General features: G+C 45.6%; 1 protein-coding gene across 1 annotated transcript in view; it reads left to right on the forward strand.

Annotated features, from left to right (window-relative positions):
• Positions 1-5,846, forward strand: part of T265_07914 (hypothetical protein) — a gene marked incomplete at both ends in the record, with an annotated part of 28,351 nt that extends 22,505 nt beyond the window's left edge. The window contains one exon of the mRNA XM_009173574.1: positions 5,347-5,846. Within this exon, the coding sequence (XP_009171838.1) occupies positions 5,347-5,382 (36 nt within the window). The remainder of the gene's footprint in view (positions 1-5,346) is intronic.
• Between the last annotated feature and the right edge of the window lie 9,663 nt (positions 5,847-15,509).

Below are 15,509 nucleotides of genomic sequence, written 5' to 3' on the forward strand. Positions count from 1 at the left end.
GTTGTTTTTCCAAGAATAAAACAAAGGCTCTAGATTATTTGGCAATCGACCATACTGGTGCTCCACAATAGTATCAGACAATATCTTCTAACCTTGTGTAAGTGATCGATGAAAAATAATTAGGTCACGGGATCGCTTTCCGCAATCTTCCTCCAAGTCGGTTCGGCATCTGAACAACTGGTTCCTCCTGGCTAACTTACTGCAATGAATTTTCAGAGGGAATATCACCATTTGGGACTCGTATTACTACCGACCAACCAATCGAAAGCAGGATTACAGGATAAGTGCAGTTTCGAACCAGACTGAAGATTTGTGAGCTTCACACTACCGATGTTTACCAACAGGAATAAAGTGATTTTTCAGCGTGGACTGACTTCACTTGTTGGATCCATAAATTCTCTTCACTGTCGGAAACCGTGTACATCATCAGCGCACTCTCCTTTCCTTGTGCACGAATTCGTTAGGCGGACAAACATCACATGACTGTGGTTTTGGCAATGTGTCGTTTGGAGCTGCCGTGGCTCTTTTTTGGTGTATTCCAAATGCATATTTCGGATACGTCTATATTGTTCCATGGATCCTTTTTCGCCGTAACCTGCACATACCTACCCTTGACTTAGCGAAATACACTCATCTGCAGACTAATTTGGTTTTGCGAGAGACTCACCTGGAACCCAGCTGAATCGCTCGTTCGTGATGTTTCCAGTCAACTGAACGTGCTGCACCAGGCCGCCTCATGTTTCATTCGCTACTATATTCGAGATATCGCCATACATGTATATTCGTAATGTACTACTCATAAGGTCGATGAAAATTCGTCGACAGCCAACGACCGGTTTCGCTCTTCTTGGGGCTAATCAGGCAGGCGCAGTCCCCGAGTTTCCGTTAACCATATGTTCTCCTTGAAACCAAACATCAAATGAGAAATTCAACTGGGTTCCAAGCGAGTCTCTCGAAAGACCAAATTAGTTTGCAAATGAATGTATTTCGCTAATTTCGTGCAATTTGGTTTCAAGTAGAACATAAGGTTGACGGAAACTCGGGAACTGCGCATATCTTATGAGCCCCAAGAAGGGCGAAACCGGTCGTGGGCTGTCAAAGGATTTTCACCAACCTTATGAGTAGTGTATTACGAATATACCCTTGGCTTATTCGGTGAAATTTTTTCTATCTACCGAGCGCTATCGTCTTTCACTTTGTGCCAAGGTCTTCCTTCCTATTACTGTCGGAGATCGATGATAGGGACAAGGGCATGCGACATCATTTGGGGGTACATCCACCAAGTACCAGGATGATACTACGATTGCATAGTTCAGTCCTACACTAATCACCGAGAAATCCGCGTGCTCGGGAAATTGACCCGGGGCTATATACCACAATCAAGTACGGATGAATGGTCTCGAAAAAATCGATGGACTAGGTTTCCAAGGTAGACAATATGTAGCATAGTGAACCTGTTTCATCCATAGCCCTGTGTCATAGCAATACGAATGTGGCATTATCTTTGCCGCGTGCAGTAAACCAGCTCGATCATATAGCACACCTAACAGAACTAGCACGTGGTTCAACTACACTCATTTGTTCACCAGTTTGGTTTTAACGCAAGACACCCGAGTCCCAGGACAATCTTTTGTTTATGGTGTTCCTCAATCGAATGTGCTGCACGATGGTTGCCTCACGTTTTAGTCGGTACGATATTCGAGATATCGCAGTACATTTTCCTGAGGGAAACTACTCACTACTCTTGGACAGTTGGTTTTGACCTTCTTGGAGCTCATCAAGTAGGCACAGTTCCTGAGTTGAGACTTTTACTCCAACAGTGTAATGGCTGGTGTGTCACAAGTCACATACAATGGACAATGAGTGATCTAACTATCAGTGACAAAAAGCTCTAGGCGCTCAGGGATATAACCAAACGCGTAATCAGTAGTAAACTGTTCTTCACGGAGGACGATCTGGTTCATGGAAATCTCGGAATGATACCTTTCGAATTGATAATTGGTAATTTGGCACACGCACGTACTATGAGTTTGGGGACGAGATGGACAAAGTGGTTGGAGCGCAAATTTGCTGACCGGAAGGTGCGTGATTTGAACCCAACCTCTGCCTCTCGACTCCCCCTGTCTAGGCTTGGGCGACCTGGCAGTATCCCAGCCCTCGTGCTAGGCACCGGAATGGTGTTACAGCTGAACGATTTTCGTGAGTTTGGTTCAACGCGGAAATCAACCGGGGTTTCTAGATCGCCGAACAGTTTGTTCCATTGCTGACCGTGCCAAGAAACGGCATTTGCACAAATGATTTTACCCTGTGTCATGCGAGTTCGCTTTATCACTCTTCTTTATATCCCTAACTGGAAAGTACGTTGGGAAGACGGATTACTCTAACCCTAAAGCACAGTTAGTCCGACCAGGCACTATTTGGACTAGCCTAGTCACACATTGGTGGTGTTTTGCCTTTTAAACATGCAGAATTATTAAGACCAGATTTTTTCAGCTATTGATGGGACAGAGTGTCGATATAGCAACGTGAGAGTAACCGATGAACAACATTCAGCATCTATCCGGTTCAGTCACATCTTGGATTTGGAACTCGAGTCCAGGCTTATTGACGTTCCTTGTATGCAGTAATATTAATAAGTAAAAGAGGGGCTTGGGTCTTTATATAATCACAAAAGCGTTCCATGTCAACTATATACATGGTTCTGCAGCTGAAACATGCTTGAGATTATCTGTTTAAGACTATCTTCCTTGCTTGTTGTAATCACCCCTTGTACACGGCTGAACTTTCGTGTTTCCTCTTCTCGAATTCATGAATCCATTACCAGCAAACTCAGCTGCACTGGTGATTTCCGTCTTCCTTGATGGGGACCCCAAGACGGGCTACATGAATGGTTAGAGACATTGTCGGATATGGCCCAGTCGCGCCTTCAATGGCGCTCGTGCATCCAAGCCATTGCTTTCAATGCATAGCTGCTTCCCAAGTCCCCCCACTTGACAGTCCACGTACAGTGCTCCAGCCTCCAACGCGCAGCTACCTACCCCACCTCCTCGAATCAGCGGTGAACGAAACTGTGACAGCTACAACCACTGTACGACAAGTATGCGGTTATTACAGCTGACAATAATGATGATGATGATGATGATGATGATGATGATGATGAAGCAGTATGTGCTGTCCGTTGTGCCACGTTGTGATGCGAAACCACTCGATGTTTGCACAACCGTGCCGTAGAAAGGAAGCAATTATCTAATATAACGTTCGTTTTGGTGTAGCTGTAACACCCTTTTCGGTGTCTAGCTGCCACGAATGAACAACGTGGGCTGAGATACTGCCAGGTTGCCGATTCTTAAACAAGATGATGAACCCATCGATGGTCGAGGAAACAGTGGGAGTAGCGGAAAATTCAGTATCCCATTCGCACTAAGGTGTTTTTGTTTGTTAAACTTTAAAAAAAGCTTCGGTGGTTTGGTCGTGTATTACGCATCGCACATCTTGCTGAAAAGAGTGCTGTTCTCCGTGTTCAATTTACGGTACCACGACCCGCCAGAGGGAAATAAAATCAATCGGGACTTGCCACAGAGGACGGGGTCTGCCTGATCCGCCCTGCACATGGTTGGATACGCTGAGATATATCAATGCTAGCCGACTTCAGTTGTTAGTTTCTATCCAGATTGTCTGAATGTGGAGGTGTAGGCACCTGCGAATGATTGTGGTAGGCTATGTCCTTTCCCATCCATATTTATTCTTTTCTTCACAAGAAGACTTTTGAATAAATTATGGTTGTACAGCAGCGAGACATCGGTGTTGAGAACAGATGTTTTGCCGTCGATGATGACTCTTAGCGGTGATGTGATAAGTTACCTTGAATTTGTCATTACACTGATCTGATTTAGCTAGCACGGCAACAGTCCACCGAAATATTCATCAAATTTTGAAGCATATTTAGGTTGCTCAACTTTTCACAGATTCATCATCATCATCATTGACAGCATGACATCTGTGTTCAACACCGATGCTTCACTCCCGTACAACCATGATTTATTTGAAAGCCTTGATGTGAATAAAAGAGTAAAGGTGGACGGGGGAGGGACTCAGTGTTAGCTTATCACAATCATTCCGAGGTGCCCATACCTCCAGAAACTCATTCAGGCAATCTGGATAGAAACTGACAACAAGAACGCCACTGACATCGGTTGGCAGCCATATCTTGTAGTGTCTCCAACCAGGCACAGTGGGGATCACGCGGTCCCCATCCTCGAAGGCGAGTAGCACCGACAACACCCGACAACACCTTCCAAGTATGCCAAACGAAAGGCGAGTAGCACCGACAACACCCAAGCAATACCTTCCAAGTATGCCAAACGGTCTTCTCTCTCATCATAAGGGATCTAGCTGTTCACTCCACAAAAGCAGTCTCAAAGCATGGTTTCGCCAACAATTGTTTGGCGATATCTTTTACCCTAGAATTTGCACATGGTTTTGTCAGAAAATTAGTTGAGCCTAATATATGACTCAACAGCATTTATGTGGACCATTCCAGTAGGTTGTGATCAAGAAACCACTTTCATCTGTCAAACACCGGCACAGTTCGTCCGCCCCGGGGCAGGTTCTACACTCTTCCACTGATCGATTCCAACCTTCCAAGTTGTAACGTCGAGTCACTTTTTTTTGGAATGGCGGCGTTGTAACCACTGTCACATTTTTTCTCGTTCGACGGCATATCAACCCGACCTTCTCAAGATCATCCGTTCGGCCACCTGTTTACTAATTGCTCTGCGGGATGAACGTATCCCCCCTTTTAACGTGGCTTCCCGCGTGTCAACACAGGCGGTAAGGTATCGCCTGCGCCGAAATCCTCTGTTACAAAAATAATCGAAATGAACTTATCTTGTGCTGTTAATGTGCCTTTTCTGTCCCAAAGCTGGACAAACGGAACAACCTTGTGTGAGGTTGTAAGTGATACGAATTAAGGTAAGTGGACTTTTTGGTGATCTCGCAACAAAAAAACCAAATCAGTTTTGATGGAAATCGACGGACGGGAACAAAACAACATGGGGAGTGCAAAAAACATGTTTGAAAAGGTCAGTATCTCATTTACGGAAGATATTACCTTTAAAAATTAAAAGTGGTAAGAGAACTTGCATGAGATACCTTGTATTAACCTGATGGTTTATCAGTTGTCGGTGAAGCAGAACTAATGGCTTGCAGTGTCCTGTGATGAGTTTGTCTCGGTAATGTGCATGGAGTTGTAAGCGCACGTCCGTTATACACTTTACCTTTTGCTTTATGCCTTAATGTTACAGATGATAACTTATAATGAGTTTGCTCTGCAATTTCCCTTTTTAGGAGGGTTTTGTTTGTCCTGATGAGTTGCCCACGTGACGGTGATAGCAGTCAAAACAACAGAGGCGCCGGGAACAACAGCAACAACGAGAAACGGTTGGCAAGAACGGGGACTTTGGCCGGCCAGTTTCATTTACAATAATGCGTAGGCTTCTGCAACCCCGAATGCCACTTTGTAATATTTCCAGTTGACTCTTTCACTTATTTTATCTTTCTTGAAGCGCAGTTCAACAGACTCGAGACCAAAAACATCAATGTACAGAAGAACGTAGAAAATGGGAGGTGTGTAGCAAGATCTGCAGCCGTTATGCTTTGAGTGTAGTTCTGTTATACACTTACGAATACCTTCGCTTTCTCACCTAACAAGAGCAGTTGCACAGTATAGTGCTATTCTCACATTTTCCCCTTCTCGGATAGTTTACTTCGGGGTTGTTCGATTTGGTCATGTTGAACAACCTACGTATGGCACCTATCCAGTAAATATGCCGCTTAAAAGCTTCACTGTTGATTTTTTAAAATTTTCCTGCAGACCAAGTGCAGGTTGGAAAGGGAGTTGAACCTGCTATGGGACTTTAGGTTATTGGTAACAATGTTTAAGTCGACCGATTACTAATCTGTCAGGCATCACCCTGGACCAGCGATTTCATGTTGCGAGAGAGTTGGTCGTTGATATTACTCAGACCCCAAGCATTTAAAGTTAAACAAAAAAACGGCAGGGGGACGATTGTTCAAACAAGAGTCATGCTAGAATGCATTCTACAAAATCCCGCAACCAGAAACAAAATGTGTCCAGCAGCTTTCAAGTGTCTGTGACGCTACCTGACTGGCAGTCTAGTCGATCGACACAACCAGTGTATGTCACTGGGTTGTTGTTTGAGGTGTCGAGCTTTCCGCTCACATCACTCAAGGACGAACATGTTCACCTGTTCAAACTTAAAAAAATTCGGATGAGTTCAGTCCAGTAGACCGGACACACTCACCTCGCACGTCGGATGTGTGGAGTTCACATCCCGGCATGACCATTAGATATGCACTGCTGATGAGCTCTAATAAGAGCGAAACTCGGGTTCATTGATCCCCCTTGGTGTGGACTCACCGGAATGTTTGAGCCAGGAGAAAAGGAGGATTGTCCGAACGAGTCATGTCGGTATACATTCTACAAAATCTCGCAACCAACAACACCTGAAAATAGTAAATGTTTTGTACTCACCGGAATGTTTGAGCCAGGAGAAAAGGAGGATTGTCCGAACGAGTCATGTCGGTATACATTCTACAAAATCTCGCAACCAACAACACCTGAAAATAGTAAATGTTTTGTAAGTGGGAGACAATGGGTGTGTGTGGGTGGCGATGTTTCAGTCTCGGCACCATTACCCGGATGTTTTCGAGTTCAGAAATCTTGTCCAAGTAACTATCTTCATTTCGCTTCGGTTGAAACGCACCGGTTCTAATTCGGAAGACGCTCCACTCAGTTGTGGTCGTGTGCTTGTTACCACTTACGGGACCTCGGAAGAAGTGCACGGGTGGACACTCATTTTATGGATTGTGACGTTTCGTTTTAGGATCTGTCTCAGCTACAGTTCTGGTTCAGTAAATCTGCACCCAGAAAAGAGATTTAGCTCCATTTCATTACCTACTTGCCGCCCAAACCCGAAGAAACGCCAGATACTGCCAGGTTATGCAAGCCTAGACAGGAGCTATCGGGAATTTGAGGTTGGGCTCGAGCCACAAACCTTCCAGTACGCTTGCGTATATGAAGTGTGTCCAAGATTCTCAACCAAATGCGTGAACATAAGTGACAAGCGGCACATGGATATGTCAGACAGGTAAGAAACTAGTCAGCTTATGCGGCGGTAAACATCGTTTTGCTCTACCTTACTGGCAAGTGGCGTTTGGTGATGATCATCCCAGGGTACTCCCCCGTAGGACCACTCACAATTGTACGGAATTTTCCGGTTGCGTGAGCTTCATGCTGCTGGGCCTCTAACACTGCTCTAATGCAGTACTGAATTGGTTGTTTCCACGTTCCGAGGTAAATTTTTAGGGTCGTTGGTTTGCATGAACTGTTTTCCCATCAACACATTGTTAAGAGTCAGTGCTCAGTTGTGCCAGTTGCTGTGCGCAAACACTGATCTTTTACTCCTCAGCGTCGCGCGAGTAATACCACCCCGGTTGATGATGAAATTTCGCATTTAAATTGTTTATTTCAAGGACCATCTACTTTCGCTTAGCAAATATATTCCAACTAGCCTTATATTCTCTTATTCTTAGACGAGATATTTTCAAGTGAATTGGCCACCTTGACGCCCGATTTGGTTAGTTTGCAAAGCTGCAGATTGACTGCCAGAAGTCAAGTGTCGTGGGTTACTCGGGGCTTATGTTGTAACTTGCCGAAGGATAGTGCAACTCTGTATCGGTCCCTTGGCTTCCTGCTCCGCCCGATATGGCATACCAGAAGGCACGGTAGCTCTACACAGCCCTTTATTGAGACAAAGGAAAATTATTACAACTGTGTTTATAGGGTAGTCACGGAGTGTTCCACAAAGTCGTGCCAGAATTTCCGCGAGAGGGCGAGAAGCTTCGAGTCATAGGCGCTTGACTCGGATTGGCTGTCATTCTGACCAATCAGGGCACGCCTTCATTTGGCCCGTGTCCTGCAAGTGACATCCGTTTAAATTATTTGATGTTCGTTATTAGGGACGGCTGGCCTCCGTGCACCTTCCGCTTGAGAAGGCTGTTCAACGGACTGCTGCTTTGAACTCCAATGTGACGACTCATTGAGGTTCTGTCGCATGTAGGTCTGTCCCTGGGGCTGCCAGCATGCCAATCTGGAATCCGGTACCCTCCACTTGGGAGGTATGTCACGGCTGTCAAGCGTCCCATGCGACGTGGTCCCCTCACTGAGCCGCAGTCTGTTGCCTGAAGTTGGTTCACATGACGCGGCTGTGCTGATGACCTTAAGCGGGCCTCGTGTTTGACGTAGTCGACCCTGCGTCCACCGTGGAGAGCATTCCTCATATCTTCGAAGCAGTGGCTGGTGTGTGACTGTTGTGGCGTTCCTCTTGCCCGCCCCCTTCCTTGACATTCCGGATAGCAGTAGAACGATCCGCCTGAATCTGCGACTGTAAACTGGAGGGTTCAGACCGCGGGTGAATCTTTGCGGGCTGCTGACAGGGTTTACCAAATTGGACCGAGGTAAGAGGGCTGCTGGTGCCTGACGCCAGGAGCTGAGTAGTCGCTGTGCCGCGTATGCTCCATCTGGTCTCCGGCTTGGCTGTCACTGTAGCGAGCAGAAAATCGTCAACATGTTATGTTCTCGCGAACGTTGTTTTTGTTTTGTCACAAACGGCATTGAGGGGTTCATCCGACAGTTGAAGCTCATTAATCCAATCCAGGCCCAAGAGATCAAGGCCTGTATAGTTCGTTGGGTCCCCTTGAACATTACGGAACAGTTCAGCTTCCCAGTCAGCTTGGGGCTTTCATCAGCTGCATTACGGACGGTGTACTTTGTGAGTTCCACTGTTGGCCTTCCAATTACGCTCCAGGTTCGTTTTGAAATCAGAGTGTGGTTAGAACCTGTATCCAGTTAAGGGTAACTGGTATGCCATTGACGAATTTTCATCGACCGGGTGACTTCATCGCGAATGTGGCGGTCATGGCCTCTGTCTGAGTCCTTTGGTCGGGTCGGTGTTTGCGCGAGCTCCTGAGGCTGTTTCTGCAGCATTCTTCTTTGTGGCCCTTTCGACTGCACTTACTGTCTCTGTGATTCCAGTAGGGATAGTGGCGTGAATGGTGCCATTCTTCACAAAACCAACAGGGTGGTGGCGTGTTTCTTGGATATCGTTTAGAATTTGGCTTCCTTTTGGAAGTTACTTTGCATACCATATCCGGCTGAGAGATAAGTGCATCTCAGCCGGCCAGAAAGAGAATCGCTACGGAAGAATCCAGTTTACTTTTTGCGTTCTTGCCGTTTTAGTCGGGGATACCCATACAGTGCGACAAAATCCTGCTGACGTGGTCACAGTTTAAACTGATGCAGCCGGTTAACTCATGATTTTGTTTCGCTATCAAAAGGCGGATTATGTGCATGGAGGCACTAGCGAAGGGGTATGCACAAAAAACACCTGTCATTAACAAAAAGTTTCTCAAATTGCAGCGGTCAACCTGATGGTAATTCACTTGGTTACGTAAGCCAATACGCCTGAAAACCTGGCTGGTGGCATATGTCGTTATGAAGTAAATGAGTCCCGACTTTCTCACCAGTTACAGAGGCAAGTGATGTGCATCTCGTATTCGTGAGTTGGCTGGTGACTGTGCTGATTGATCTTCTGGAATTCATGTTCCAAACTATTGGTCTAGTGTGCGAGTCTCTTAAAATGCCCGTTTGCGTTCTTTGGTCGGTTACTGGTAAGGTTTTTGAAGTGAACCAACACGTGCTTTGCATGAATGGTACAATGGCGAGTGATGTACAGCCAGTGGATCCTCAGTTAATAAATAGATTCAGGGGCGGTTCTCCGCGGGGATTCAAAATCCTGGCCAAATCTAAGTGGTTGCTACCTAGTGAACGGTTACTTAATTGGCCGCGTAATCAGAAAGAGCCATGCATTTTAATACGTTTTGGAAATAGCTTACAAGGAAAACGACATACTTTCTAGTGGCTTGGTGCGCACGAAAAGAGAACAGCATTGTCGCGACCGAACATGTTTCCGGCAATTCGTATCATCTGTGTGTCGTCTCAATGATCATTAGCTTCAAAATGCAGCGCTGTCATCATATAATCCTCATAATAATATTCCTGAACAAAATGAACAGTTCGAGTGGCCCAAGATACTCGTTTTAAACGAAGTCATAAAAGACCAATCGCACGATCTCCACAACTTCCATCGCCGGACGAAACATGTGGCTAAGCGCGCCACAGAATCTTCCAGCATAAAAATGCCACGTTCGCGGAATCTTGTAAGAACACACATGTAATATTCCCAAGCAAGGAAGAGGTTACTTAGACCGACGTAACGACTTAGGTCGACACTGGACGCGGTGGTTGTAAATAACTTGGGCGGTCAGCACCTGCGGCGCATCGTCGCACCTTCGGTGGCCGGTTCTCGTCTTTTAGCAGAACTATGTAGTTTAGTATTCATCTAATGTCAAGTGTCGGTTGACAGAAAGCTTGTGAAACGGAAACTTGTTTATTGGGCATTTATGCTCCCGGTGGAAGGTGTCATTACACCGGCGGAGACAGAACCTCGCCTAAAAACCATTACATAGCTTGTTGTATGTCGAAATAATCCGTCAAATTTACCAGCTGTGACAAAGTCCTTGCATTGAATTTGCCTGACAGAACACCTACTGCAACAACAGTGAATCGTTTTGTACTCAAATCATGGATAGGTGCTCCTATTCTAGCCTGGCGGACAAGAACGGCGTAACTGTTTTCCATAATAATATTTTCGAAAACAGTGAAGAATAGTGAAAAACACCCAAAAGATCCTCCACGGCCTTTGAAAACAGATTATGCCGGGTCATGGTAGTCGGTGAAAATATGAACCCTCCATCAAAGCTCTTCTAAACAAATTAAAACAAATGACTATTTCGAAGGATTTGCGAATGCATACCGTCGGGTGCGAAGACATTTGTAAAAGTTTCCTCAGTTTTCACTATGACTTTACTGAGATTATGATTGTGCGTCTAAGGGTTGGTCAACCAAAAAGGCTCACTGAATTGTGGTGTGATATATCAGGAAGCCAGAAACATTCGATGTTCACGAGGATGTGGCAAAGGCACACACCGGCTCTGGAATGTGCAGACATGTGAGATATGGATCCGTTCAAGCATGTCCCGACTTTTTGGTTTAGTTGGTCGACCTGCCAATAAGTTCTAAAGGTGTGCAATTTGTTTGGGCACAACGACAGAGTGCCCAACTAAGGTGAGGACTTGGCCACTCAACGAACGATGAAAAAAGTTTGCATAACATGAAAAATGGGCGAGAAATAAAAAGTGCTCTACAATTCAGAGAGATTCCAAACCAAATTCAGCGTGCGCGTACAAACAAAAGGACATTAGAACCGAATACGTGCGTACGAAGTATATTCTCACAGCCTCCAATAACTGTAGTCCTAAGACGAATGTAGATCTGGTCTGATTCATATCACGTGAGCCACTGCGACATTTTTAAACCCTATGAATCGGATACAGAGAGTTACTAAAATCGCGCAGTGACCTTTCGCCTCTATTCCGGGGTTTAAACTTGCTCATAAGCTTCCTGAAAAAGTCCAAGCAAACACTTAAGCCGCTCGCCCACAGAGACTTGATAATGACTAGAATCTGTTTACGAGCGTCAGCTGAAAAAATACTGCCTAACTTGTCACCAGGGCTTGGAAGTTATTTCTACATCTTGTCTTATGCTTACAACGGTTTGTGCACGAACTAATGTCTGATTTTTTGTGTGGACATCAATCCCCTCTAGCAAATAGCGTATTCTCCCATACGTTAACTTTTGCATACGTTCTAGTGAATGATGCCGATAATGTTCAGCTGCTTCAAAAGTTGCATTCCAAACTTTAGGTGACAGATTGAATCTAAACACGAGGAATTCCACTGCATTTGGGTGGCCGATGCACACAAGTTTCCATATCTTTCGACCAATTCCGTTCTCCGCCACTTTGGATAAGTCAAATAATCGCGTACTTCCCTGCTTACTGAGCAAATGCTTACAAACTTTCAAAATTGGTAGGCCATTTTGGCCCTATCAGCCGAATCAGCAATCTATTTTACCTCATTACATTTACTAATATCACTAAAGAGATATATCTTACTCGTTTCGAACAACTTCATCTCTATCTTCAACTCTATCTAACTTGCGCAACGAGGTGCCTTTTTGCTTTTCAGGCCAATATTTTGTGAACTAATGGCCCATATCACTGTAATGCTGAGTCGCATTCCTCTCAGGGTGAAAGAACTAGGTCACAAGTACTCCTAATTCTTTTACTTCTTCTAACTCGCGTACAAGGTGGCTGCAGCCATCAGGCTCTGTGCCTCATTCACAGCTCATCCTGTAGCAAAGTGCGCTTGATCACTATCACCAAAATATACGTGGGGCATATTCTAGAAAACAGGCATGTATTCGCCTCACAGTATTAACTAGCATGCTGGACTGATGTGAAGAATGCGTAGCGCTCATTTACCAGGTCACTTCCGGCGTCGCCCGCTGTTTGTCGATTTGGCCGGGTCCGTCTTGCATCAGGCGCATTCGGGTGCACCCACGTTTTCTGTGTTGTTCGATCTAGCAACGTAATCGAACTGATGACTCCCTTTACAGATTTCCTTTGGACCCTCCGATAATTTCCGCATCTCTCGTTTCCTGTCCACACTGCCGATCTGCCTATAGGGCTCTGCCAAAATGTTTTCCTTTGCCTATATTCAGAACTGTGGAACAAGCTCCTCTGCCACGTCCATACTGTACACTCTAATGTACACTTTCAAAATATCCCCGACTCTTAATTTTCTGTTGGGGAAAACGGAGCTATTTGTTGCTCCGTAGCCTGCACTCGACAGATTTCTGAATGAGTATCGGAGCACTTACAAGAAGGACATTTTCCCTTGATCGCCCTGTTGGTTTCGGCTGGTGCACTTATTATTCGGAACCTTCTAGTGCTAGCATATAACTTCCCTCCTGAACCTCCCTGGACAGTAGTCACTCTTATCTATCTCTAGTGCAGAATCTTTACTGCCGGAGCGTGTACATGCGCCTTCATCCCAAACCGCAGATGTTTTTGATAGAGCCTAGCGCTTGGTATCCTGATCCTTTTCATACCCATCTCCACCCATCCGTTGTTTTTCCTTACCATTGGCCTGATGCCCTTGTGCCAGAAAAGACCTACACTGTGTTCAGTTAAGCCGAGGTTTAGCCCTGAACTACTCTTTCAGCTTTGCTCAAGTTCTTGTGGTTTGCCTTGCTGGATTGTGAGTCACAATGCTGCCATAGCCTCCCACTCTTGAGAGCCATTCTATATCCTCAGATCACTTGCATTCCATACACACGAAATAGCCGATCCAAAATTGCACGACCGGTAAAATTCGTGCCCTGATCTACAGTTTATTTGGTCACACATGTAATATTGTCCTGTGACCGCTCGACGTGGTGGTTCACACCAGCGCTCCGTCGTCCTTCGGCTATGGTTCACTCGCTTTGAACACATTCACTTTGCCCCCATTGATTCAATACTTGTTGCCGTCTCTTCTGTCTTTTCCGATAACCGCCTGCTTCAGCGGCCGTTACCTATGCCGGTTGCGCGAAATGAAATGGCGGTTTTATTGGCCCATGTTTCCTCCGACTGGGTAAAGCATTTGGTGGCCGATGTTTGTGGTGATGCACGACTGCTTGGTGCCTTCCCACCTAATATCATGCTCGAAGGATAATACCTCGTGTGGTGGTTGAGCACGCCCTGCATGGAGAATCGACATGGTGCGTTTGTCTGCCGGTCACTCCTGCGGTAGCCCGGAGCCTAAGCCCGTGAGTGATGGTTCTCAGGCTGGCCTTTCCTTCGAGAAATCCATGAAAACATCATTTTTGTCTTTGTAGCTGCAAGCTTGACGTGATAATGATAATGATAATGTTTTTCCCAACCTGGGGATGGTACGCCGTCAGGCATGACCACAGTGTTGCAGTCAGAATAAAAGCATGACTGACGGGGGTTGTGGGTACAGAGGGGTTCCGGAAAAGAGACAGGGTTATAATCGGTGAGCATCATCCGGCGTGGGCGTGGTCACCACAAAACCGGCACGGGTAGACAAGCACCGTTACTATGCGTTTCCTGGAGAGGATATCGGGGGGAACCAGATCGTTAGGATTTCAAGATGCTGGACCAAAAACGAATTGAGGGAGGGCAAAACAAGGAGCTTGCTGCCTGACGCATGACAAGAAAAGTTTTAAACGATGTAAAATAAGTAAAAAAACATCATGTCTGGTGAGGCAGTTAAGTTGGGCCGCTGGCTATTTGCACACTCAAAATAATTCCGCCGAAACTATAGGGCTTTTGAAGTTGCGCCTTTAACGGGGAGTTAGTCTAATCAATTCATAGCTTCCAGTGGCTTATTGCATGTAGCATTTTGTTTAAGTGGGCAAAATTTGAAGGTTAAGGGCCATCAACTATCTGCATTTTCTTATCGGTTTACGCGACATAAAACACGAAATCGCACTATAGCCTATTTTAGCGTTCCTCGGTGTTGTTTAGGAACGGAGTACATCTAAAGAATAGCTAGTGCAAATTTCACCCGGGAAGACGATATTTTGACGTTTTGTTTGCTTTGCACTGCTCAGCTTCAACAAGTGTGTTTATATTTGCAAAATATATTTTCTTCGGCGAACCTGGTAGCAACACATTTTCCCTTGGAACTCAACACCCAATACGTACAATACTGTTAGACAACAGCATGAACTGTGCAGTGGAAACGCGAGAGACACGTTTGTTGATGATCCCCTTTCCAAGAAATGCATAACTGTGCTGTAGATAACAATAATAATAATGTTTAGTCCCAACTTGTGGGTGGCGTACAGTTGGCATGATCATGCGTTTACAGTCGGAATGGGGCATGTGACCTGGGGCATTTGCGGCTAGTGGGGATTCCGCGAAATGGGGGCTACGTTATGAACAGTGAAGAGTATTTGATGAAATAATGATAACAGGTTTCTTTCGCAACTTGTAGGGAACAATGGGCATGAGGCCCGACTAAGTCAAAGACTCAGTCGGTTGACATGAACTAAAACTGGAAAACCACTGCTAGCCACGAGTGACCTTGGGCGGTTGGGTAAACGGCCGGAGTCACAACGGGATAAAGTGGAGGTGGAGATGCAATAATTCGAATTGGAAGAACATGAGAAGTTTATCTCAAAAATATGGTGCAATTTGAGAACAAGCAGACTCACTGGTTGCACTGTTGTAGGAAGTTTAAGTGATGGGGTTAGCCTGGATGAGAACACAAAGGTGGTTGGATTCGAACGAGAAGTCCAACAGGTTGGAATGAACGTCATGGTGGTGGTTGGAGTCAATGAATCTCATAGGCAAGTGGGCTCGTTTGGGAGGAGGAATGGAACAGTTGCGGGTGTGCTGTCAAACTGAGTATGGCAGTGCCGTGCCATCACTGGCCTGACATGCTTCAGTTTTTGGACA

This window comes from Opisthorchis viverrini (genome assembly GCF_000715545.1).
Source record: "Opisthorchis viverrini unplaced genomic scaffold opera_v5_198, whole genome shotgun sequence".
NCBI classification, from domain to species: Eukaryota; Metazoa; Platyhelminthes; class Trematoda; order Opisthorchiida; family Opisthorchiidae; genus Opisthorchis; species Opisthorchis viverrini.